At 46.3% G+C, this 20,138-nt stretch overlaps 1 protein-coding gene across 1 annotated transcript in view; it reads left to right on the plus strand.

The window, feature by feature from the left end:
* Window positions 1-20,138, plus strand: part of ATP9A (ATPase phospholipid transporting 9A (putative)) — a 63,808-nt gene that overhangs the window by 3,110 nt on the left and 40,560 nt on the right. The window contains exons 2-6 of the mRNA XM_054845358.1: window positions 7,527-7,671; window positions 7,979-8,092; window positions 11,557-11,665; window positions 18,601-18,659; window positions 19,556-19,607. Coding sequence (XP_054701333.1) covers window positions 7,527-7,671; window positions 7,979-8,092; window positions 11,557-11,665; window positions 18,601-18,659; window positions 19,556-19,607 — 479 coding nt within the window. The remainder of the gene's footprint in view (window positions 1-7,526; window positions 7,672-7,978; window positions 8,093-11,556; window positions 11,666-18,600; window positions 18,660-19,555; window positions 19,608-20,138) is intronic.

Consider the following 20,138-nt stretch of genomic DNA (forward strand, 5'->3'; position numbering starts at 1 on the left):
CCGACCGGCTGCTTTGCACCGCGGCGCTGGGCCGGTGCTGGGTTTGGGCTGCGGGAACGGCAGCGCCCCTGCACCCCCAGCTGCGGTCTGAGACGGGGCTGTTTGAGGTGTCTGGAGGTGCATAAAAAGGCTGGGTGGTTGTGCGTGGCTCCGGGGTCTTTATCAATGGGGAATTCTTTATATGCTCTTACAATAATGAAACGTGGAAGGTTGGTTTGTATATTAAAGGCGCCAAGGACTGAACAGCACAGCCTGTGAGAAACATAGAAACAGCATCTGAGAAATGTGCTTGTTGTAGAAGTGATTAAATATGTTGATGAACTTCAGCACTAATTTGATAAATACTACCCCAGTGTTAGACAGATGTAATACTTTTTTTTTCCATTAGATTTGTTTTACATGAAAAATGCTTATGAAAGCATTCTTCACAGAATCACAGAAAGCATTTTTCATTTGCTCTCTCAATTACTTCTCCATCAAACATGCTGCATTTATAAATAAAAAATGCTTCTTGGTAATGGCTGTTCATCTGGCACCTGACAGTCTGTCATATTACAGCTTCTTACATCATCACTCAGAATGGGGTTCGTAAACAAATGCCATCCCAAGTGAAGTACACGGTAACCTTTGTGCTCTTCACCACCTCCCCATTCGTGTAGATCCCGGGGCAGATTAAGGGCCCATCACTTGTAGGACTCTGTTTTGGATACAGCTCACAGTGAAAGGTACTTCTGAATGGTTGTGATTTTATTTAGGGATTTGAGAGTTTGGTTTTTATTATTGTTTTTGCCAAGTTACGGTTCAAAATGTGTATAACACAGTGCTGTGTAAGCTTCCCCATGTAAGTAGTTTTCATATATTTTTCATGTTCTTTCTGTAAGATAATTTTAAAAGTTCGTGGTGTGCAGTGACTTGCTGGTTTGCCATACTACAGGGGCTATTGCAGTACTGTTCTTCGGTGCTTCAGTTGCAAAAGGGAGGAGGAGAAATGTTTAGGAATGGGTATTCCTGAACTTCTATAGAGAACTGCTCACACTTCTGTAACTGGTGGCCATTCCTGGAAAGTGCATGCTAATTTTATCAGCATCTCTAAGCAGCAACTAAACTTTCAGCTGTTTTTCTAGACAATCTTTCTTTCCCTTTCAAGGACGTAGTCTTCTGATGTCCTGATGGAAAGTATTTTGTTATTGTTAATAATGCCGGTAGTTCCGTCCTGCCAGAAACAGCCGCCTTCCTGCAGTGACACTGACCTTGCCCTGAGCGGAAAGCTTTGGAGTAATGCGATGGCCTGAGCAGCCCCCTCCCTCGTCATCCAGGTCTTTAAGCTTCATACCCGAAAACAGGGGTGGCATCCAAAGAAAGTAGATCACAGAACTGTGCAATGCCTGTAAAATAGTTTCAAGGAGGAACAAGTAAGTGAACTGGAAAAAGCTGATAGCCCCAGTCGAAAGGACTTTTTATTTCACGAGCACCAGGATAATCTGAAAGCACGTTTGCGTACTCGTTTCCATGTGCTCAGAGTACTTCGCTTGTGGTACCCAGCCGAATGGATTTGTCAGAATGTTTTTTTCGAGGTTAAGATGATTGAGTTTCCAGAGGAGAAGAAAGAGAAAAGGACACTGTCTGAAGTGTTCCTCAACAGGTTCACCACCCGTCCTGCCTCGTCTTTCCCGTTTGCTCTCATACAAGTTGCATTTTGTCATCCCAGCACGTGTGCGTCCCGAGTCGGATGCTTAGCGGCACGGCCCAGGGCTTTGCACCCTGAGCGCGGCCGTCTGTCCCCGCAGTACGACTCCTCGGCACCTTCGGGGCTTTTGCTTTGGCCCCTGAGCGCGCAGCAGCCGCGCAGCACCGGCCAGCGCCGGGCTTTCACCGGCGTCGCGCCACGCGGTTTGCCAGCGCAGCCTGGTGCAGTCGTAAAAGCGGCTGTGGAGCCCCGCGTTTGCTCACCCCGCGGCACGGGCCCGCGTGAGGCGGGGGTTCAGGCAGTGACCTGTCCTGCCTGCGTCACCCTGCGCAGGTCGGGAAAGCTGCGCTGCTGAGCCACCACCCGCCCTTGCCGCCCTCCTCTTTGTGTCAGGCGCTCTGCGAGGATCGCAGGTGTCATGGGGGGGCAAAGCAGAACCGGTGATTTCAGTAGTGTATTCTTCCTTAATGAGGTTTAAGACATCATTGAAAAGTTTAAAAAAGTAAAAATGATGGCAATGGAATATCTTTGGGGGGGTGATGAACAGCAGCCTGTAAGAACGAGCACATGGTTCTGTGCTTGAGAAACGTCGGTGTTCTTACCAAAACCTCCTTTTCTAATTTATTTCAACAAGCCATGGGCTGGCACTTGCACAATTAGTGTGCAGAGATAGCCGTTGCCACTTGGCATTGCTGCAAAGCCCGGGGTTCGGATTGTGGGCTGCTGCCCCGCGCGCGCCCGGCAAAGCCCAGGCCAGAGGAAGAGCCACGGTCACGGAATAGGCGAGAGCTAAATGCCAGCGCGGGGGTTGGCTAGGCGCCTTCCTGACGGAAACTCTTTGGGCAGCTCGGAATGTATATGGGATAATATATATATATATAAAAAATATATATATAATATATACATTGCAGTATAACACAATTCTGCAATTGATGCTATTTTGTACGAGGGAAGGGAAATGGAATGAAATAAATCAGCATTTGCTGATTTATTTTTTTTTAGGATTTTCAGCCACAGGGCGCACGAGTTCCGTGCTCAGCACTGTGCGTTCTGGAGAGGGCTTCCAGGCGCGAGGTAACGGGTTCCCGGGTGCTGATAAACCTCCCCAGTGCGCGTGTCGCACCCTGTCACTCTCTTACTACTGGTTGTAGTGTTGTGTTCATTGGGTGGAGTTTTGATTTTTTTTTTTTTTACAAGCTCCTTTATGTTGCACAGAAACCTCGGGCTGAAAGGCAGTGTGGGAGACTCCTTAGCAGAAATGCTGGATATTTTGTACTTGAGCGTTGATACTACTGATAATCGCCTTCAAAAACTCGCTAGGCAGGAAGTTTTTCTTTTGTTTGTCTAATTAGGTTTTCAGTTTGCCTTCCCTGTAATTCAGGGGGTTGCAAAAACTGTGACTCTAGCCAGGCAGGAATTTCACAAAACTGTGATTTTTACACAGCAGATTCTCCCGTTCTTGCTTATACTTGGAACTGCGTTATTTTTAGACTGAATCTCAAACCTTATAGTAACACAGTGTTTGTAGATTAACATTCTTACAGTAACAAGTATCTTTGTGGTGGGAACGCTACCAGGGGTCGTGGCTTGGATTGCAGAAAGTCAGCTAAATTCTGGGTAATTTCACTTTTGTGCAATTGCCTTCCGCTTCCCTGCCTTTGCAGGTGCTGCCGGTCCTGGGGGCTGCGGTCGCGCTCAGAACCGCGCAAGCGTAAGCAATTCTGGGGTGCTGGTTGCTAGCATTCACAGACTAGTGAATTCACAGTCATGTGGGAGAGACTAAAAGCAACGTAACTGTATGTAACAGAGCGCGCTCTTCCTAAGGTAAAACATCCTCATTAGTTTGTGGGATTCATTTGCCGTTTTCCTTATACATTCATGAAGAAAAAATGCTGATAAGTCATTGAACTTACTGAAATGTCCAGAAGTCTGCTTTGGAGATTTAGGTATTGGTTTGAAGATCTGCCCAGATATTTGGCGAGTTCCTGGGAGCACACTGGTGAATTTTACTTTGTAAAAACAATTACCAGCACAAATAAAATATTAAATTGTAGTAGTACCCTCTTTGAGCCTTATCCTATTGTAAATATTATGATATAGGTGCCTAGGTATTTCTGCTGAGTACAATCCCCAGAAGAGGCCCAACCTAAAAAATAAACAAAGGCAACTGGTTTCAGATGTCTGATTACCAGGACCAACCAACTCTGTAACTGGGGAGCACGTTGTGATGAAACGGGGAGTGTGGACACCAGGTTTGCCCCCTTGGGCAAAGCCTCTTACTTGGGGTCTTATCACAGAGGTCATTCCGAATTCACAGCCGTTAAACCACGGAATCAAGGCTAACCTTGTGTGGTTTTTCTCCATCGTGAAAGAAGGAGAACCACTTTTTTTTTCTTTTTTTTTTCCCTTCTTTTTGTCCATAGAGCATATCTGTCTTCTACTGCGGTCCAAATACCACCATTTTCACTGATTTCCATTAAAATATATTTGGGCTACAAGTGACTATTTGTCTTAGGTCTTCATCTGCAAACAAAAAAGAAAACTGCAGTTAAAAGGTTTCAAGCTAATAAAATATACTTCTGAAGTAGAGTTTATGAATTGAGTGTTTAACACCAACTTTACTCTTTGTCTCATGTTGGTAACTGCCTGTCAGATGTGGGTATTATACACAACCCTGCGGGGAGAAGGATCTGCTAGTTAGATTTTCTTAACCAGAAAAACAAACAAAAATTGATTGTTCCAGGAGCAAGTGTACCCCTTTGCAAGGGGTTACATTTAGGGCACTTATGTTAATCATGGGTTTATGGTGCTACCTGGGGAATAGCCAAAGATGGAAGGCTGTTGTCTTAGAGATGCTACAAGCGCGGCGTCACCGGCGGTGTCCCCGTCGGCAGGGCGGCAGTCGTGGTCTGCACAAGTCCTCGTGTTCCTCTCGTGGACCCCTGAGCAGTCACGCACCTCCGCTGCCTTGTTCCGCTAGCCCGAGCCTGCTGCGCGTTGCTGTCGGGGGAGTGAACTGTCCTGTGTTCGTTTCCGCCAGATTTTCCTGCATTCTCCTAATTTTCTCTTCTTCAGCAAATGAAGAGTTAGCAAGTCGGAGTTGATGACCGCAGAGGCTTTGATGAAGCGGACCTCTACATGGTCCGTGATGAACGTGTTAGGTGAAAGCCCTGGGATTGTAACTGAAGCTGGGGACCTCACCAGTCCTCTGCCTTTGGAATGGAGAGTTTGACGTGCGCCGAGCTGGTATTGGGCACCGTCCAAAACTTGTGATTTCATGTTCCTTCCGGAGCGAAGCATGGGTGCTGCATAGTGCTCTGCTGTCTTGTTGGCGTTTGGGTCGGAAAGCTGCTTTGAGTGAGAAAACCTTCTCCCCTGTGTTTGGTGGCACCTCTACGCTTACGGCGTCAGTTGTTCTCGAGCACCGACTAGAGAAAATCCACCTTTTCAGGGCTCACCTGCCACTCTTCATGAAATATAATAATGTCAAAGTAATTTGATTATGCAAAAATCCTTTCGTCTAGTTTTAAGAGCTTGTGAGAAGTTATCCCACGAGTCAGCTTGGTGAAGTTGGTGCCTGTGCCCGCTCACGGGGCACCAAACCACACGGCAACACCTCTTCTTTGCTGCTGGAAGCAAAGCTGATTTTTGTGCCTCTTATCTGCTGAAGGAACTGACTTAACTGATAACACATCTCTCTGTTTATTTGCATCCAGCAGGGCATAAAACATTAAAAAATGGTATCTTGGTAGGAAACCACCCTCTGCGTGGTGAGTTGTAAACGCTGTTCGTCGTGCTGCACGTATCTCCTGGCGAGACGGTGCCTTCAGGGGCCGAATGCTTTGTGTACTTCCTTCAGTCGTTATTTCTTTCGGTTAGGTGTGTATTTAACTGAACTTTTGAGGCAGAAGGCCGTGATTCAAGAGCAGATCTTAGCGGTGGTTTCTGGAAAGATATTTGTTAAGAGCTCTGAAGCTTTTGGTTATCAATCCGGCTGATGCTGGCTCTCCCAAATGTCAATGAAAGTCAATAGGTCTGGTTTTAAAGGAACGGGGGCATTGGGAAGAGATTGGCTTTCAGGAAGAAGCAGTGACCGCAGAAAAGGAACCCTTTTGGGGTTTGGGAGGGTACAACGCTGCAATTTGGAACAGAGAGGCTTTTTCAAGGCACAAGAGGAATCGCTGAAAAGTCCTTGCATCTCCCGCGAGGTAACTGAGCCTCCTTGATTCATTGCCCCAAGGAAGGAGTCGTTACCTCGAGCACTGACGGTTTTATTCACTACGGTCCGTGCGAGCTGAGTTTTCACTGGCTGCAGCAGCCCGGGTGAAGGTCCCACGAGGTGCCTCGAATTCACCTTTCTGAATTCCCGTGTAACTTTTAGCAAAGGCCAGAAGTGATGTTAAATAAATAGCTTTAATATAAGCCTGAGTTGGAAAAGTTAAAAAACAAAAAAAATCATCATGCCAATGTGTTCATATTTTATTTATTTTGAACAGTTTTGGGAAAAATGACATTGCAAGATACAAAAGGTATTTGTTGAGCTGGGTGATTGAATCATGACAATGTTTAATAGAGCAAGAGCAGAGATACCACTGACAAAGTAGGCAAAAAGGCAGGAAAAAAATTAGAGCAGAGATTATATTGGACTAGTCTGATTGCAAATAGGATGAACCTAAATTCCTGCAGCCCTTGCTCTGGCAGCTCGGGGATGTGGCACCGGGTCCGGGCTGCCCTCCCTAACCTCGCAGCCTCTGCGGCGGGGCTGCAGTGGGACAGTTGCCTGAAGAGCTGAAAATACAGATAAACTGACAAACTGGGACTGTGTAGCTGGAGCTACATTGATCTCCGTCAGTGAAAAAGTCTGTTACTCATTGGTAGTTAACATACAATTTGCCATTAACGTAAACAGAGCTAATGACTGTAATACTGCATAAAAATAAAATCAGTAATCATTTAGTATCTATTTTCAGATTCTTCTTAAGGTTTAATTTTTAGAGCATTATAGATTATTATTCCTCGGCAAGACTGTTTTAAAGTACAAAAATTCAAATATGCAAATATGAAACCCTTCTGTTAAGAAAGTATACATTTCTACGAAGTAGGGGTTGTAGGGAAGGGGAGGAGAATCTCTGTCTCCATCTCTCCTCTTGAGGACATAGCAGATGACTTTACATATGTGCGTTCCTGTTAAAGTTCAGTTCATAAATGGCAAAGGCCCCTTTTGCTTGAGGAAGTTTCCGTGTGCCAGCAAGGAAACGGGAGCAGTAACAGAAAGTGCCTGTTACTGTTTTATTTGTGGAGGAGCTTTCTGGCATAAAACCTGCAATGGATGGATGCAAGGGGACCTCTCTGCCCGTACCCTGCACCCTCTCTGCCCGTACCCTGCACCTCCTTGCTCCCTGAAGCCCTTTCGTTCGCAGGCGGTGGCAGCTCTGCCAGCAGCCAGCGCTGACTCGGTGCGTGATGAGCGTGGTCCGTGCATCTCCACACATCCGTCGCTCTCTGGAAAGCCGGACGAGGAGCCGCCCCAGCCCTCGTGGCTGCAGCCGCATCTCGCCCTGCCGCAGGCTGCCCGGCTTTGAACGCGTGGTTACGTGATGATTTCGTAACGGCTCCGGCACCGTTCGGAGATGTTTGCTGGTGGCGAGGCCGGGCTGCAGCCGGCGGGTGTTTGGCAGAAAGGCAAGCGCTGGGCTCTGAGGCGCTCGTAGTCCGGCGGATAAGTGGCAGGGAAGAAGTGATGCTCAGCTGTTCTGCCTGGCTGGCAGAGGGTCTGGGGTGCGCGTTAGAGAAACGTGTTAAAAATTAACTCATTATCTAATTACTGTTCCTCCTATAGGTGCTGTGAGTGCTTAAGATGCTGTGGGAGGAGAGACCCGAGGCCTCGTACTGTTTGGCTTGGCCATCCAGAGAAGAGAGACCAGAGATACCCTCGCAATGTGATCAACAATCAGAAATACAACTTTTTTACGTTTCTCCCTGGGGTAAGCGTGAAGAAAGTCACTTTTCATCATCCTGCCCCAATGCTTTCCCCAATTTCAGTGGGTTTACAGTAGACAGGTGCAGAACTGGGAGCTGGGGGAAATAACTCACGTTTGGGTTGTGTTTGGTGGGTCTCCTCGAGGACACGGAGCCGTGCGAGCGCCCGGGACGCTCAGGGACTGCCCTCGGTTTGTGTTTCGACGCTAGAGGAGCGTGCGGAAATGTTCCTGGTGGTTAGTTCAATAAGCGTAACTTCTCAACTCCGTTAATCTCCTCCCTCCCCTTTTTTCCCTTTTTTTTTTTTTCCAGGTGTTGTTTAACCAGTTCAAGTACTTCTTCAACCTTTATTTCTTGCTTTTGGCCTGCTCTCAATTTGTCGTTGAAATGAGGCTTGGCGCGCTTTACACGTACTGGGTTCCTCTGGTAGGTCCTTTAAGGTTTATTTATTCAAGAAAGTTTCAGTGTTTGACAAAATTTCTTGTGCTGCCTTTTCTGTAGGGTTTAACTTTGCACCTTAAATCACTTTGTTAGCTTGCTTCTTCGGGCCTGCTCCGTACATGTCGTAGCAGAGGTGCCTGTTCCAGCCCTGAGCTTTATTTTGTAGAGGCGTGAGGGGGATGTGAGAGGACTGGATGTGACGGTTGGACTTGATGTTCTTAGAGGTCTTTCCCAACCCTAAAGATTCTGTGATTCTCTGACTCTGCCCCAGCCCGCTCGTCGTAACAGAGCTCCGGCCCCTGGCCGCGGGCGCTGCAAGGAGCAGGGCTTGGTGAATACCGTGAGGAAATGGACGGAGGCCAGAGCAAACGTATTTCCCTGGCGACGCGTCTGAGCGGGCTGTGCTCGTGGAGGGGCTGCGTGGGGCCGCCGCGCCAGGGCCAGCGGGAGCCCGGACCGGCCTGGCAGCTGCAGCGAAGGACCGAAGGGCGCTTTCCAACGCGACCGTAGCGAGCGGCCACGCGCGCAATGACGGCAGATTACGTCCCCTGCCAGGCGGTCTGACCTGCGGCCTTGGGATAGGTCACAGGCTGCTTCGTAGTTTAACCGCATTGTGAAAAAAACCCCAAAAAACTGAGAAAACCACCCTCCCCAAACCTCCCACGTATGAAAATAAATACATAGAGACATTTTCAAACTCAGTCAGGGTGCAGATATTCTTTTCCTTCCTGTAAACTATTTGCCCTTTTCTTTTGATAGCCGTGTGTTTCACCTGCGATCAAAGGAAATCGATAATAAGCAGTTTTGAAGCAGAAATTCCAGTGCTGTCGAAGGACAGAAAGAGGAATAGTTGCATAGAATGGGCTTCTTAAATCTCTAAAACGCACTGCGTGAGCCAGTTACAACTGCTTACATGCGTAAATATAGGCACCTATATATTTTTTCTTTTATCTGAGTAAAACTATTATTTCTCTCTCTATGTGAATAACTTCTCTGCTGCGCTTCAGCTCATAGTATTGTAGAATAATTTTGGCTCAGAGGACATCTGGTCCAGCTGCTCAAAGCAGGGCTGTCTTTAAACTTAGCTTGGTTGAAGTCATGTACCAGAGTTTTGAAACTCTCTGAGGCTAGACATCTGGTTTACTTTAAAGAAATGACACAAACCCAACTGACCATTGATTAAAAAAGCGCAGGGCACTGCTTGTGCACTCATTTGAGAAATGGTGGTGGTAAAAGTTGGTGACTGTTGAGGGAGCTGAGGAGGGGCGAAGGAAATTTGTCCTGCCTTTTAGACTTTCAGCACCGTGAAATCCCTGGTAAGAGCCAGGAAGAAGCGAGGGGCAGCTTTGGGACGTTGCTCTAAATGTCTCTGTACACCAAAGCCTGGGTCTCACTGAATTCTCTCTCGAGTGCGTGCTGTAGAGCATTTGCTCTATGAATCTAACGCTAGTTTCGTAAGATCCTGCCCTATGAACAGCGTACGCGTGCGCACAGAGGATCGCTCTCTCTGGGTTTTGTATAGGCAGTTGTGACTTGTCTGTGCCAGGTCAGCAATCAGAATTTGGTGTATGAGCAGGATAAGAAAGGTCTTTGTTCGTTACTGGCTGCTAACACGAGTGTCCGGGATGGAATGACAGATGAGATGACACAGTGAGTCGGCACATGTGGGAATATTTTGGGGCGATTATTTGAAGACTCTTTAAACAGCTGAAACATAAGTTGAAAATCACTGATGCTTTTTTATTTTATTTTGGAATGCGGATAGAAATTTCTAGCTAAACACACAAATGCAAGTTGTAAATAGAAAGGTTCATTCTTGATTTGTTGGTTATGGGAATGAGAGATCTTCCACGGTGGTGCAAAACAGACAGTCGTGGTCCTGAACGCTGGGGGTAGAACGCTTCTCTGAAAATATTGTATTAATGGCTTCTTACTTTCAACGGCTGTAAATGCAGGATTGAATACAGGCCTCTCTTAAAAAAGTAAATGCCCGTCCTTGGGTCTCTTCTTGTGTGTGCATTTTTAAATACTGCAGAAGCATACCACATTGCCTTTCAAGACTGACAGTCATTAACCTAGATCATGCACTGAGATGTGTATGTATGTGCTAGAATTAGGGACTATTCAGTTTTATTACAGGATTGTGAGAGCCGGCAGGTGACGTGTACCTTGGTATTTACATAATTAAAGAAACTCCTCTCCTTCAGTAGCTCTTAGGTCACCGCTCATCATTTTCCTTTGGTTGAAAACCATGTGAGCGTTTGGATGGCTGTTGAGTTGGGCAGTGTCAGCAGTGCTCCGCAGCAAGGCTTCCCTGGGGTGGGGGGCTCAGGCTCACGAGTTCTTTGTGCCCAGCTTAACAACTCGTACACACGGCTTTCGGAGGTGTGTGCACAGCCGTTCTTTCTAAAATGAAGCTACTTAAAGCTGGAAATTGCAACCCACTGGCAAAATCTCCTGTTTGGGCAGGTGGGTATTTACAGACATTTTCATGCATTTTTCACGTAACCCTCAGTTTCTCACGTCACCCTGCCCCCTTCTAAAAATAAAAAATGTTCTTATCGACAGAGATAATCAGTACGCGGCTGTAATTTTCAAGAATACAGGTTGTAAAAAGTTCATTTTTCTTCTGTAACAGTTGAGGAGTGTTTTAAGTGTTTAGTGATTCTGAGCTGAATAGCACCTAACAAAACAATACCTTTGTGGCGCTAGCCCCGTAAAGAATCATTTGCGTGAGTTTAGTTGTTTTTTACATAGTGAAGGATGTGATGCATGTTCCTCGTGGCAAGAGGAAATGAAATGACTGCCCATGTCCACAGAAAAGTAGGACAGAAACCCTAATCGCACAAATGTGTAATTATACTATGAGTAGTTCACATTAATGTGTTTATACTGCATATTTGTGTAGGTTGAGTATGTGTATACATATACATGACTACACAAGCATTATATAAGTATATATATATTTGCATATAGAAAAAAGAGGTTATATAAATTTCTGTATAAAGCAGTCTCCCAGATTAGGTGAGCTAACTTTGGCTCTGTGGTGAGGGAGTACTGAGGTTTGAGGGATCCTGCCTTACATTGGACTTTTACGTAACCCCTCTCAGTCTGGTTACTCACCTGTGATGTGAGATGAAATAAGTTACTTACCCTCTTCAGATAAACTTTACCAAGATTTGCTTGGGAGGTACTGGCAGAGCATCACGGTAAAGCTAAGAAGCACAACCATCATTTTTTGAGCGACAGCTCTGTTGCAGTTTTTGCTATTGGGAGTTCTGGGCAGCAACGTGTAATATCCCCGTAATTATTTAGTGAGAGAAAAGAGAGTAAGGAAGTGCAGATTGTTGGCATCGGTAGTGATAAATATTGCTCTTATTAGAGGCAGATGTGATTTTTCCTGACCTTTTAATCCATTCTGTTCCCCCCCCCCCCCATGCTCCTTTTAGGGATTTGTGCTTGCTGTTACCGTCATCCGAGAGGCCGCGGAGGAGATCAGATGTTACGTGCGCGACAAGGAAGTGAACTCGCAGATCTACAGCAAGCTCACAGCAAGAGGTCGGCTCGGCGGCTCCAGCGCCCGCTGCATCCTGGCACGGCTGCGGCAGCGCTGGGGGTTGCAACTCAATCAAACGCTGCTGACAGTCGGAGGAGCAGAGTTCAGGGAATGGGGAGGGGGTTGCGGGTTTGCGGGCACGTGGCTTTGCGGCCACGCCGCTGCTCCTGCCGCTGCGGAGGCCTCGGGGGTCCGGGGGGCTTCTCGTGCAGGGGTCCTCGCCAGGCTGCGGTGGGTGCTGGGCTTTGTGGAGGGTTTGCCAGGAAGATGCTCAGCTAATGGCAGAGGAGGTTAATTGCCTCAGATAGAATCCCAGACTGGTTTGGGTGGGCAGGGACCTCCCAGCCCACCCAGTGCCACCCCTGCCATGGGCAGGGACACCCTCCACTAGCCCAGGTTGCCCAAAGCCCCATCCAACCTGGCCTTGAACCCTGCCAGGGAGCCAGGGGCAGCCACAGCTTCTCTGGGCACCCTGTGCCAGGGCCTCAGCACCCTCACAAGGAAGGATTGCTTCCTGACATCTAATCTAAATCTACCCTCTTTTAGTTTAAACTAACTTTAAACTAAGTTCAGAGCATCATCTCGGCGACCCGACAGTGCATCTTCAGGCGCAGGAGCCCGTGCGGTGTGCTGGGACCTCACTGCAGCCAGCACCGGGCGGGGGTGAGCTGCCGAGCGGCTGACGGGATATTTTAAACCCTGCTTGCTCCTAACCCCAGTGTAGGCCAGAACGTCTTCCCCAATTATTATCCCTTCTTGGTGGATTGGAGCCACCAAAGAAAATGAAACTGGATCTGAATTGCGCTCAGTTGTGGAGGTGGATGTTTCCAGAAGGGAAACGTGTTTTCCTTCCTGCAAAGCTGTGACATGAGAGAAGCGCTCCGTAACGTTGCAGGAAGGGAGGGAGAGGCAAATGCAGCAAACGGCATAGTGGGAAGAAAACAAGAATGGAGCTATAGTAGATGTGATATGTTGTTTGGGGGCTTGGGGGGGGGTTGTTTTTCTTCTGCTTTTGGTAATGGTGCATCTGTCTTCCCCCTGCATGTGGTTTTTGCTTGTTCACTGTGTCGAAAAGAGAGACGGATGTAAGAAGGATTCCTGTAAGATACCAATTCGTATTCTTTAATGGAAACAACAAATGTGTGCTTAAAAAAGGGAGGAGGATCCACGCTGGCAGATAATTTGCAAAAGCACTGTACTAGTAGAATTAAACGCAGGTCTGTGACGTTGTCTGAAGCTGGTTACGCAGCGGTAGGTTCCAGTAGTGAGGGTGAAGGTGGGCAGTGTGGTAGTGCCTAGGGCTGGGGACCCTGTCAGCACAGGGACTGCGACTGCCCGGCGTGCTGGCGGAGCTCCTGAGTGCACGTGTTGAAGTGACTTAAGCTTCCATCGCTAACTGAACACGCAGTACCAGTTGAGTCTCATAGGTTTTTTTTTTCTGGGTTGTACCAGCCAGGGACTTGCATCGTGCGGGTCCTTTGCTAAAAGAGACTGTGTGCTACGTTATCACATCTTCGGTGTGTCTCTGTCAGCAGCAACTGATGAAGTTGCTCAATACTGGCAGTATCTTCTCTTGTATCTTTTTGTATAGATCATCTTTAGCCCCTTCCTCCAACCGTGAGGAGTTTGGAGACCTCGTTTGTGAGCGAGCGCAGGCTGCAGCTCAGCGCTGCCCCGTCCCCGCTCCGGCCGTTGTTTACAGCCGTGCCGGACCTAACAAAGACATTTCAATTCGCGTTTGAAAAATCGAGTGCTGCCTCACTATGGAGTTACTCCTAATGCCATGACAATGACGGTGAGGCCAGGGGTTTGTTTTTAAAAAGGGAATGAACTGAATTAAAGCAACTGCTTTTTTCATTTCCAATCTCTTTGTTCTAAAAGTTTATACCCCTGAATTAAGATGTAGTGAGCTAGGCGCAGTAAAAATAAGCTGCTTTCAACACTTGCACTTTTAAGAATAAGGCTGGTTTTTAAAGATAGTAGCTTAAGGCTGTATATATTTCACTTGCCAGGAATCATGAGGCAACTCCGAACTCGGGAGTTTGAGTTTCTGAATATTAAATCCCCTTTTAATAACGTGTTCTTACTACAACACTTAAAATGCTTGGCAACCAACAAAAGCCTCATCTGAGAGGGGTGTACTACATCTATTTAAAGATATAAAAGAGTTGCCTTCTGGATTCTATTCAATGATCTATAAGGGGCCTGACCTCTCCTTTAGTTCTTTTCATATTGCTATTACGTTTCCCATGAATGATTTCCCTCCCCCCAGTCCTTTAACTTTTCTGATTTTGTGAAAGAAGCCAAGGAGGATTGGCAGCTGGGCACCAGCCGAAGATCTCAAGCCACTTTATTTAACACGCATTTGGTGCAGAAACAGGAGTGAGACTCTGGAGTTACTGGTGAGAGTAGGGAAACCACAGAAAATTACTTGTGGTTTGGGGAGAAAAGTCATTTTCAGTCCCTCACTGAACCTGGTGTCTCTCTGTAGTCGAGCTTTTCAGGAGACCTGAGCATCCACTGATTGAAACCTCAGCACCTCTGGGAACCCCCTGGGAGCGGGGAAGGACCTTGAGGCCACCGTGGCTGGGGGCGTTGGGTTTGGTTTATTGTACCTGTTAGAAAAAGCAGGCGAGCTGCCAGGGAAGCCCTTCACCAGGTTAGAAGGAGAAGCAGCTAGTATCAAAATAAGCTGAGAACAGCTGATCTTAACCAGTCATTTTCAGTGTAGGTGACAAGGCTCCAGGTAGAACTTGCCTTGGACTGTTTGCAGGCTGGTTGTTGGGATTTTTTTTTTGGTGTTGAATAGCACGGTTCATGCTTCAGGATACTGGCACAGCCCTGTACTAAAACGGGCAGTGCAGAAGGGTGCTGGGGCACAAACCCCCTCTGAAATGTTGCTATATAATTTTTTAAAACTTCACAACGGTTTCACCTCCGAAGGCAGCGTTTGGGGGGGGTGAGGTGAGGCTCGACACGGAGCACGGCTGTTCTTGAAGCTGTTCTGGCTCTAATGGGGCTGTAGCTTTCTCCAAGCTGTTTTTATCTCCCCCGAGTATTTGCACTAAGCTGCTGTTAAGGTGGCTGGAGAACAGCTTTTCCCATCTCCAACCTCCCAGCACAGCCCCACGGATGTACGTATGTTCTCAGGCCTGCGTGAAGTCCGGGAGACTCAAGCGCGTGCTTATGTGCAGTTTTGCATGGGGATAGGAGTGAGCACGGGTTTAAGTGCTTTCCCGAATCGGGACCCTCCTGCCCTCGGTGCGTGCGGCTCGATGCAGAGCCACAGCTGGATGTGGCTCCGGGCCGGAGCTCTCCAGCTCCAGCACAGCCTGGTCCCCCGCCCCGGGGTAAGGCTGGGTTTGCAGCTTTGCTCCTGTACGCGAAGCTTTTTTCAGGCACTCTTCTTGTCAAGCTTTTTAAGATTCACTAAGCTGCTTGCTTTGTAGAGAACAAGGGAGAATCCTCTTTGGATCACGTTTTATTTTGAATATGGTGGCTGAATTCTGGGGACTAATCATTTTGGGGGGCAGCGTGAGGCAGAGGAGACAGTAGTGCATTTTCTGTGTTCCTCTATTTTACGTAAGATCAAAAAAATTCCACCCTGAACCTCTTTTCTCTTTCTACTAACGTAATCCATTTATTTTCCAAAACAATGAAACCAGCAGACTTCTGGAAAGCATTTTGTTTGTTAATAGAAAGCTCTCAATTTAAAGGACAGTTATTTGGATTGTAATAAAAAATAATCAAATTTCAATCCCCTATTCATAAACCTACAAGTCTCCTTGTGTTCAGAAGTCTGTGTGCGGACTTTCTGCTTGATACAGAGCTAGAACTGTGCTTGCAAATTCTTGGTTTGTTTTTCTTCTCTGGCAGCCCCCTCCCCGTAACACTGCATAATGGGGAGAAACTCCGCAGCAAGAGCTGGGAAGAGACCTCCTACTGAGGGGTGCTACTTAAGATACAGATCATTGGCATTTACCAGCCATATAAAAACAATATTTTTCCAAACCCTCTGAGTCCTGCTCCACAGTTTATACAGCATAAGGCTGTAAAAGCCAAAAGTTTGGTGCAGCACATCCAAACACCACCTACCTCTTTTTTTTTTTTTTTTCCAGATGCATTTGACTTGTTTTAGTAAAACTCTGGCTTCGTCTTTAATTCCAGATTAAGTGTTTTGATCTGTACCTTAATGAAGGTCTGCAGATCTATTGTGAAATCTTGACGTAAGTGGTACAAAAAGGCCTCTCTTCTGGCCAATGTATTAATACTTTAAATCTGCTCTAGGGTGCATTCATCACACTGCAGATTTGGCGATAATTTCAAAGGCCATAGCTGAAGTTGCAACAAACTTTGCATTTTATTGTGTTTATGTTTTTGCCTTTTAAAAAAATAAATTAAAATCAAGATACAGTAGAGAATAAAACAATCTAATTTTAAGATTTTTTTTTCTTTTTAAAATAAGAGATCAAGACTAGTTGCTTTTTAAAATTGTGTTAATTGTTGACTTATATTCTGATTACCTTCTGAAAACAAACTGGAAGCGTTATAAATGCTGAAAACCTATGCATATTTAGAGGAAGCACTTTTAGATGCGTTTATAAAAGCATGAATTTTTTATTACAAAAAAAACCTTAATAGCAGAGCAGTCATGTTTTTAGCTAGTTTCTTAAACGTGCGTGAGAAAACATCTAATGTTTAGGAGGTAGTTTCCCCACAGAAAGAAGAAGGAATGACAGAATTCCCAAGATCAAAATAAAACTAATTCAAGTAAGTTGCTTTATGGGCGTCCCGAGTCAAAGGAAACATCTGGTCCCGCGCCGCCGGAGCAGGACATATGGTACCCACTGCGGAGATGTCAGCCGGGAGAGGCCGGGCTACGGCTGGAACAGCAGAGGTGGCTTTGCTGCCTAAAAAGGGCAAGTCATTTCCAGAGGAGTTATAAAACCGTGTGCGTAGAGAGCTCCTGGCTCTCCGTGGCCTCCAGACAGCTGAGCTTGGGAGGGTTGTTGAACGAGGCAGATCTGCTCCAGCTGCTTTGATTTTCCGTGTATTGGAAAAGTTTTAAAGCAGATGACTTTGTCTTCCAAATAATGATCCAAAAAACCTTTTATGTGCATAATGGTAGGAAATCATCACGTTGTGGCTTTGTCCAGGCATTAATTTTTCTTTGCTGGTGTGAATTTACATCATTAGGGAAAGGGCTACAAAAATAAGTTTCCATTCCTGAACCCTGCAGGTAGTCCTGCCTGTACTGACAGTCACCAAATAAATCCATGTGATCTTTGAGAGAAATGCATAAAATATGGTTAAAGAAATGCACCTCTCCTTCCAAGAGCCTTTTTGCCCAGAGGTTTAGGAATCGCAATGCCTGTGTGGGGAGAGAACACGGGGTTGTTTTTTTTTCTCCTCCTTTGCAGAGGAGAATATTCAAAAGCACTTTTTGTTGTTTCATGAATAACCGTATTAAAAGGGGAGGAAGAGATGTTATCTGTCAGACCCTTTTAGTGTCATAGTACCTAACTTTGTATAGCCCATACAGAAGACTGCCAGGGATGCTTTTTTGGATCCTCTTGGAGTGCAGCTTTTCTTTTCAAGCCTCTGCGTAATGGACTCTTAATCCCCGGTATGCTTCCTGCCCCGGCAGAGATGGCTTTAGCCCACATTCATTTTGTTTACCTTTTTTTTTTAAAAAAAAAACCTAAAAATCTCACAAGGCAAAACCCAGAACGTGTGAGAAACCTATGAGATATTTGTGAAATGGGCCATGACTGCTTATAATTTGTAGGAATAATTACGGCATGTAAGGAAGTCTGCATTTATTAGCAGCGGTGATGAAGCATGTTGTTAAGCACACAGTGTGTCACCGAAGCAGCAGGCTGCCGGTAGCCCAGAATGGCTTTCATTGTTAATCTGGAGCAGAAACACTGAAGCATATCCTGAGAAGGATGCTAATGAAGGGACTGCCAGTAGTAAAATCCTAGTGACCTTTGTGCTTTGTGCTAATTTCCATTCCCCTCCCTTCCCCCTTCTCCTCTCCCCTGTGCTGCTCCCCGGCCAGTTAGCCCGGGAATTTCGAGGTACAGTAGGAGTGTTGTCCGTGCCGGGGTGAGCTCCACGTGCCTCCCCCACTTCCACTCAAGTCATAGCAGATTAAAGAGGCTTTTGTTGAAATATAACAGACAGACACATAGAGGCAGGGTTCACATTAACTGATTATAAATCACTGGTTAGTCTGAGAAGCCAAATCTAGAGCTGGCTAATGATTTGAAATTACTAGCCAATTGTTAAATTAATCCCCTGTTTTAAAGCAACTGGGAAATGTTTGACAGCTGCAAAGAAATAAATATTTACGCGTTTTCTGCAGGACCTGTGCTCTGCAGGGTTTGCTCGGGCTGTGCCCGCCGAGAGGCGGCAGAGCTGGGCCAGATGCAGGAGCTGCGTGGCGAAGGAAATGAGCCTGGGATTTCAGATGGGCCCGTTGTGCTGCTGGCTTCCAGGTCCTGGCTTGAGAGTTGAGCTCCGCGCTTTCAGCCACCTCGGGAAGAGGAGTCGGAAGCTGGGGGTTCCCTGTTGTAATTTCCCTGTTCTTGCTCTGTTGGCTGCCTGACGCTGGCAGCGTTTTTGAATTCCTGGGTTAAGCAGTACAAAACTAAGTCTAAGGGCTTGTTTCAGAGTTGTCACTAGAGAGGGACCAGGGGCTTTCTGCGGCCAGGGCTGAGGTCTGGAGCTGTTAGATGAGAGACTTTGCTTTACGCAGCGGGAGCAGTGCGCTTGGTAAGACTTTACAGGGCAGTGCTGCCTAATCCTTGTGATAGAAACCTTACCCAGCCTCACCAGTACAGTGAACTGGGAGGAAGGGAGGTGAGGAACGTCGCACAGCACCCACAAACCTGTCCTGCTGCTGCTGTAATGCTCTGATCTCTTTCCTCTGCAGGGACTGTGAAGGTGAAGAGCTCCAATATACAAGTGGGCGACCTCATCATTATTGAAAAGGTTAGCCTTTATGTGTATCTTTTCTGTGTAAAGTACTTTCTTTGCTAGACCATAGAAAATGAGATATTTTGAAGTCACGTTTGTTTTACAATAGGCTTAGCACACCAAGTGTTGAACACTAGTTACAATATTTAATCACTTCTCAGGGTTTCCCCCAGCCGCGCCCCACCAAAATAGCATCATCGTCTTTACAAGCGAGAGCCAATCTGTAGATATGCGCCTATAACCTGATTTTTCCACTTACACTATGGCAAGATAAAAAGCTTCCCTGGTCCTCTCCCTGACCGCTGAACACAGGTTAAATACCCGATACAAACGCAACATCCGAGAGTTGCTTTGGGCGTAAAGAACACAAGTACTGGGAGAGACAGTGATCCGTTCGCAGGCACTGGTGTGTACAGGTGCATTTCCCCCTTTATACAAGTTTGTGTGGGGTTTTTATCCACAGATTGTTTTTTTTTTTTACACAGTCTGTGCAAGCAGCTATGACCTCTAAAACCGTTAGTATGAAAATATTCAGTACAAAATTTAAAAAAAGGAAAAAGGTAGCTGTGGACTCCAGATACATGCTTTCTTCTAGCATGGGACTTCTTGAAGGGAAACAGCATTAGTTTAAAATTTCTTCATACTTCTCGAGTTACTCACTAGCTCTTTTGTAAGCCTAGCTGTTGGTCAGTCTGGTCAGTGGGAGCTGGCACCGGTTATTATTCTGCACTTGGAATTCTGCAGGGAGGCGAGTTCAGGATTCAAAGCAAAACGAGTATCAAGCTTGGGTTTGACAAAGAAATCCTCTTTCCCCTCCATGCCCCCTCTGCTTGTCGCGGTGGGGCTGTGGAAGGCGGCCGCACACGCGTGCGGGGCTGTATGCACAATAATGGCCTTTCTTCTCCGAACAGAACCAGCGGGTCCCTGCTGACATGATCTTCCTGAGGACGTCGGAGAAGAATGGTAAACATCTGGAACCAATTGTCAAAATAGCCATTAACCTTTCACTGGTTGTTTAGAGAAAATTATCTTTTGGAAATGTGAAAGAAATAGGTAATAGTAAAATTTTACAGAGACAGAGAATTCAAATGCTTTTATGGACCACCACTTCTCAGGATGTTACACTCCGTTTTGTTTGCTAATCAAAGTACGTAGGTAGTGGAATCCAGGGTAAATGAATCAGGTTGTGCAATGGGTTGTGTTATAGATGTAAATCATTTTACTTGCCGTTCAGGTTTGTTTTCTTACGTGTGGACAAGGAAATGTTTGATCAGAAGCATTAAAAAACATAAAGACTGATGAGAACGTTTCAGATGTCTTAAAGATACAGTGCAGAGTCTCACTGTAGTCTGGACTAGTGGAAGGAAATGAATGTGTGATGCCGGAATGTCTTTCTCACGTTATTCACAAATATTACTTGAAATCAGATACTGTCTGCAAGGAAGGAAGGGTGTCCTAGATAATAAGTTCATGTCATGAGCTATAGGTGTACCT

The sequence above is a fragment of the Grus americana genome, chromosome 17 (assembly GCF_028858705.1).
Source record: "Grus americana isolate bGruAme1 chromosome 17, bGruAme1.mat, whole genome shotgun sequence".
Classification (NCBI taxonomy): domain Eukaryota; kingdom Metazoa; phylum Chordata; class Aves; order Gruiformes; family Gruidae; genus Grus; species Grus americana.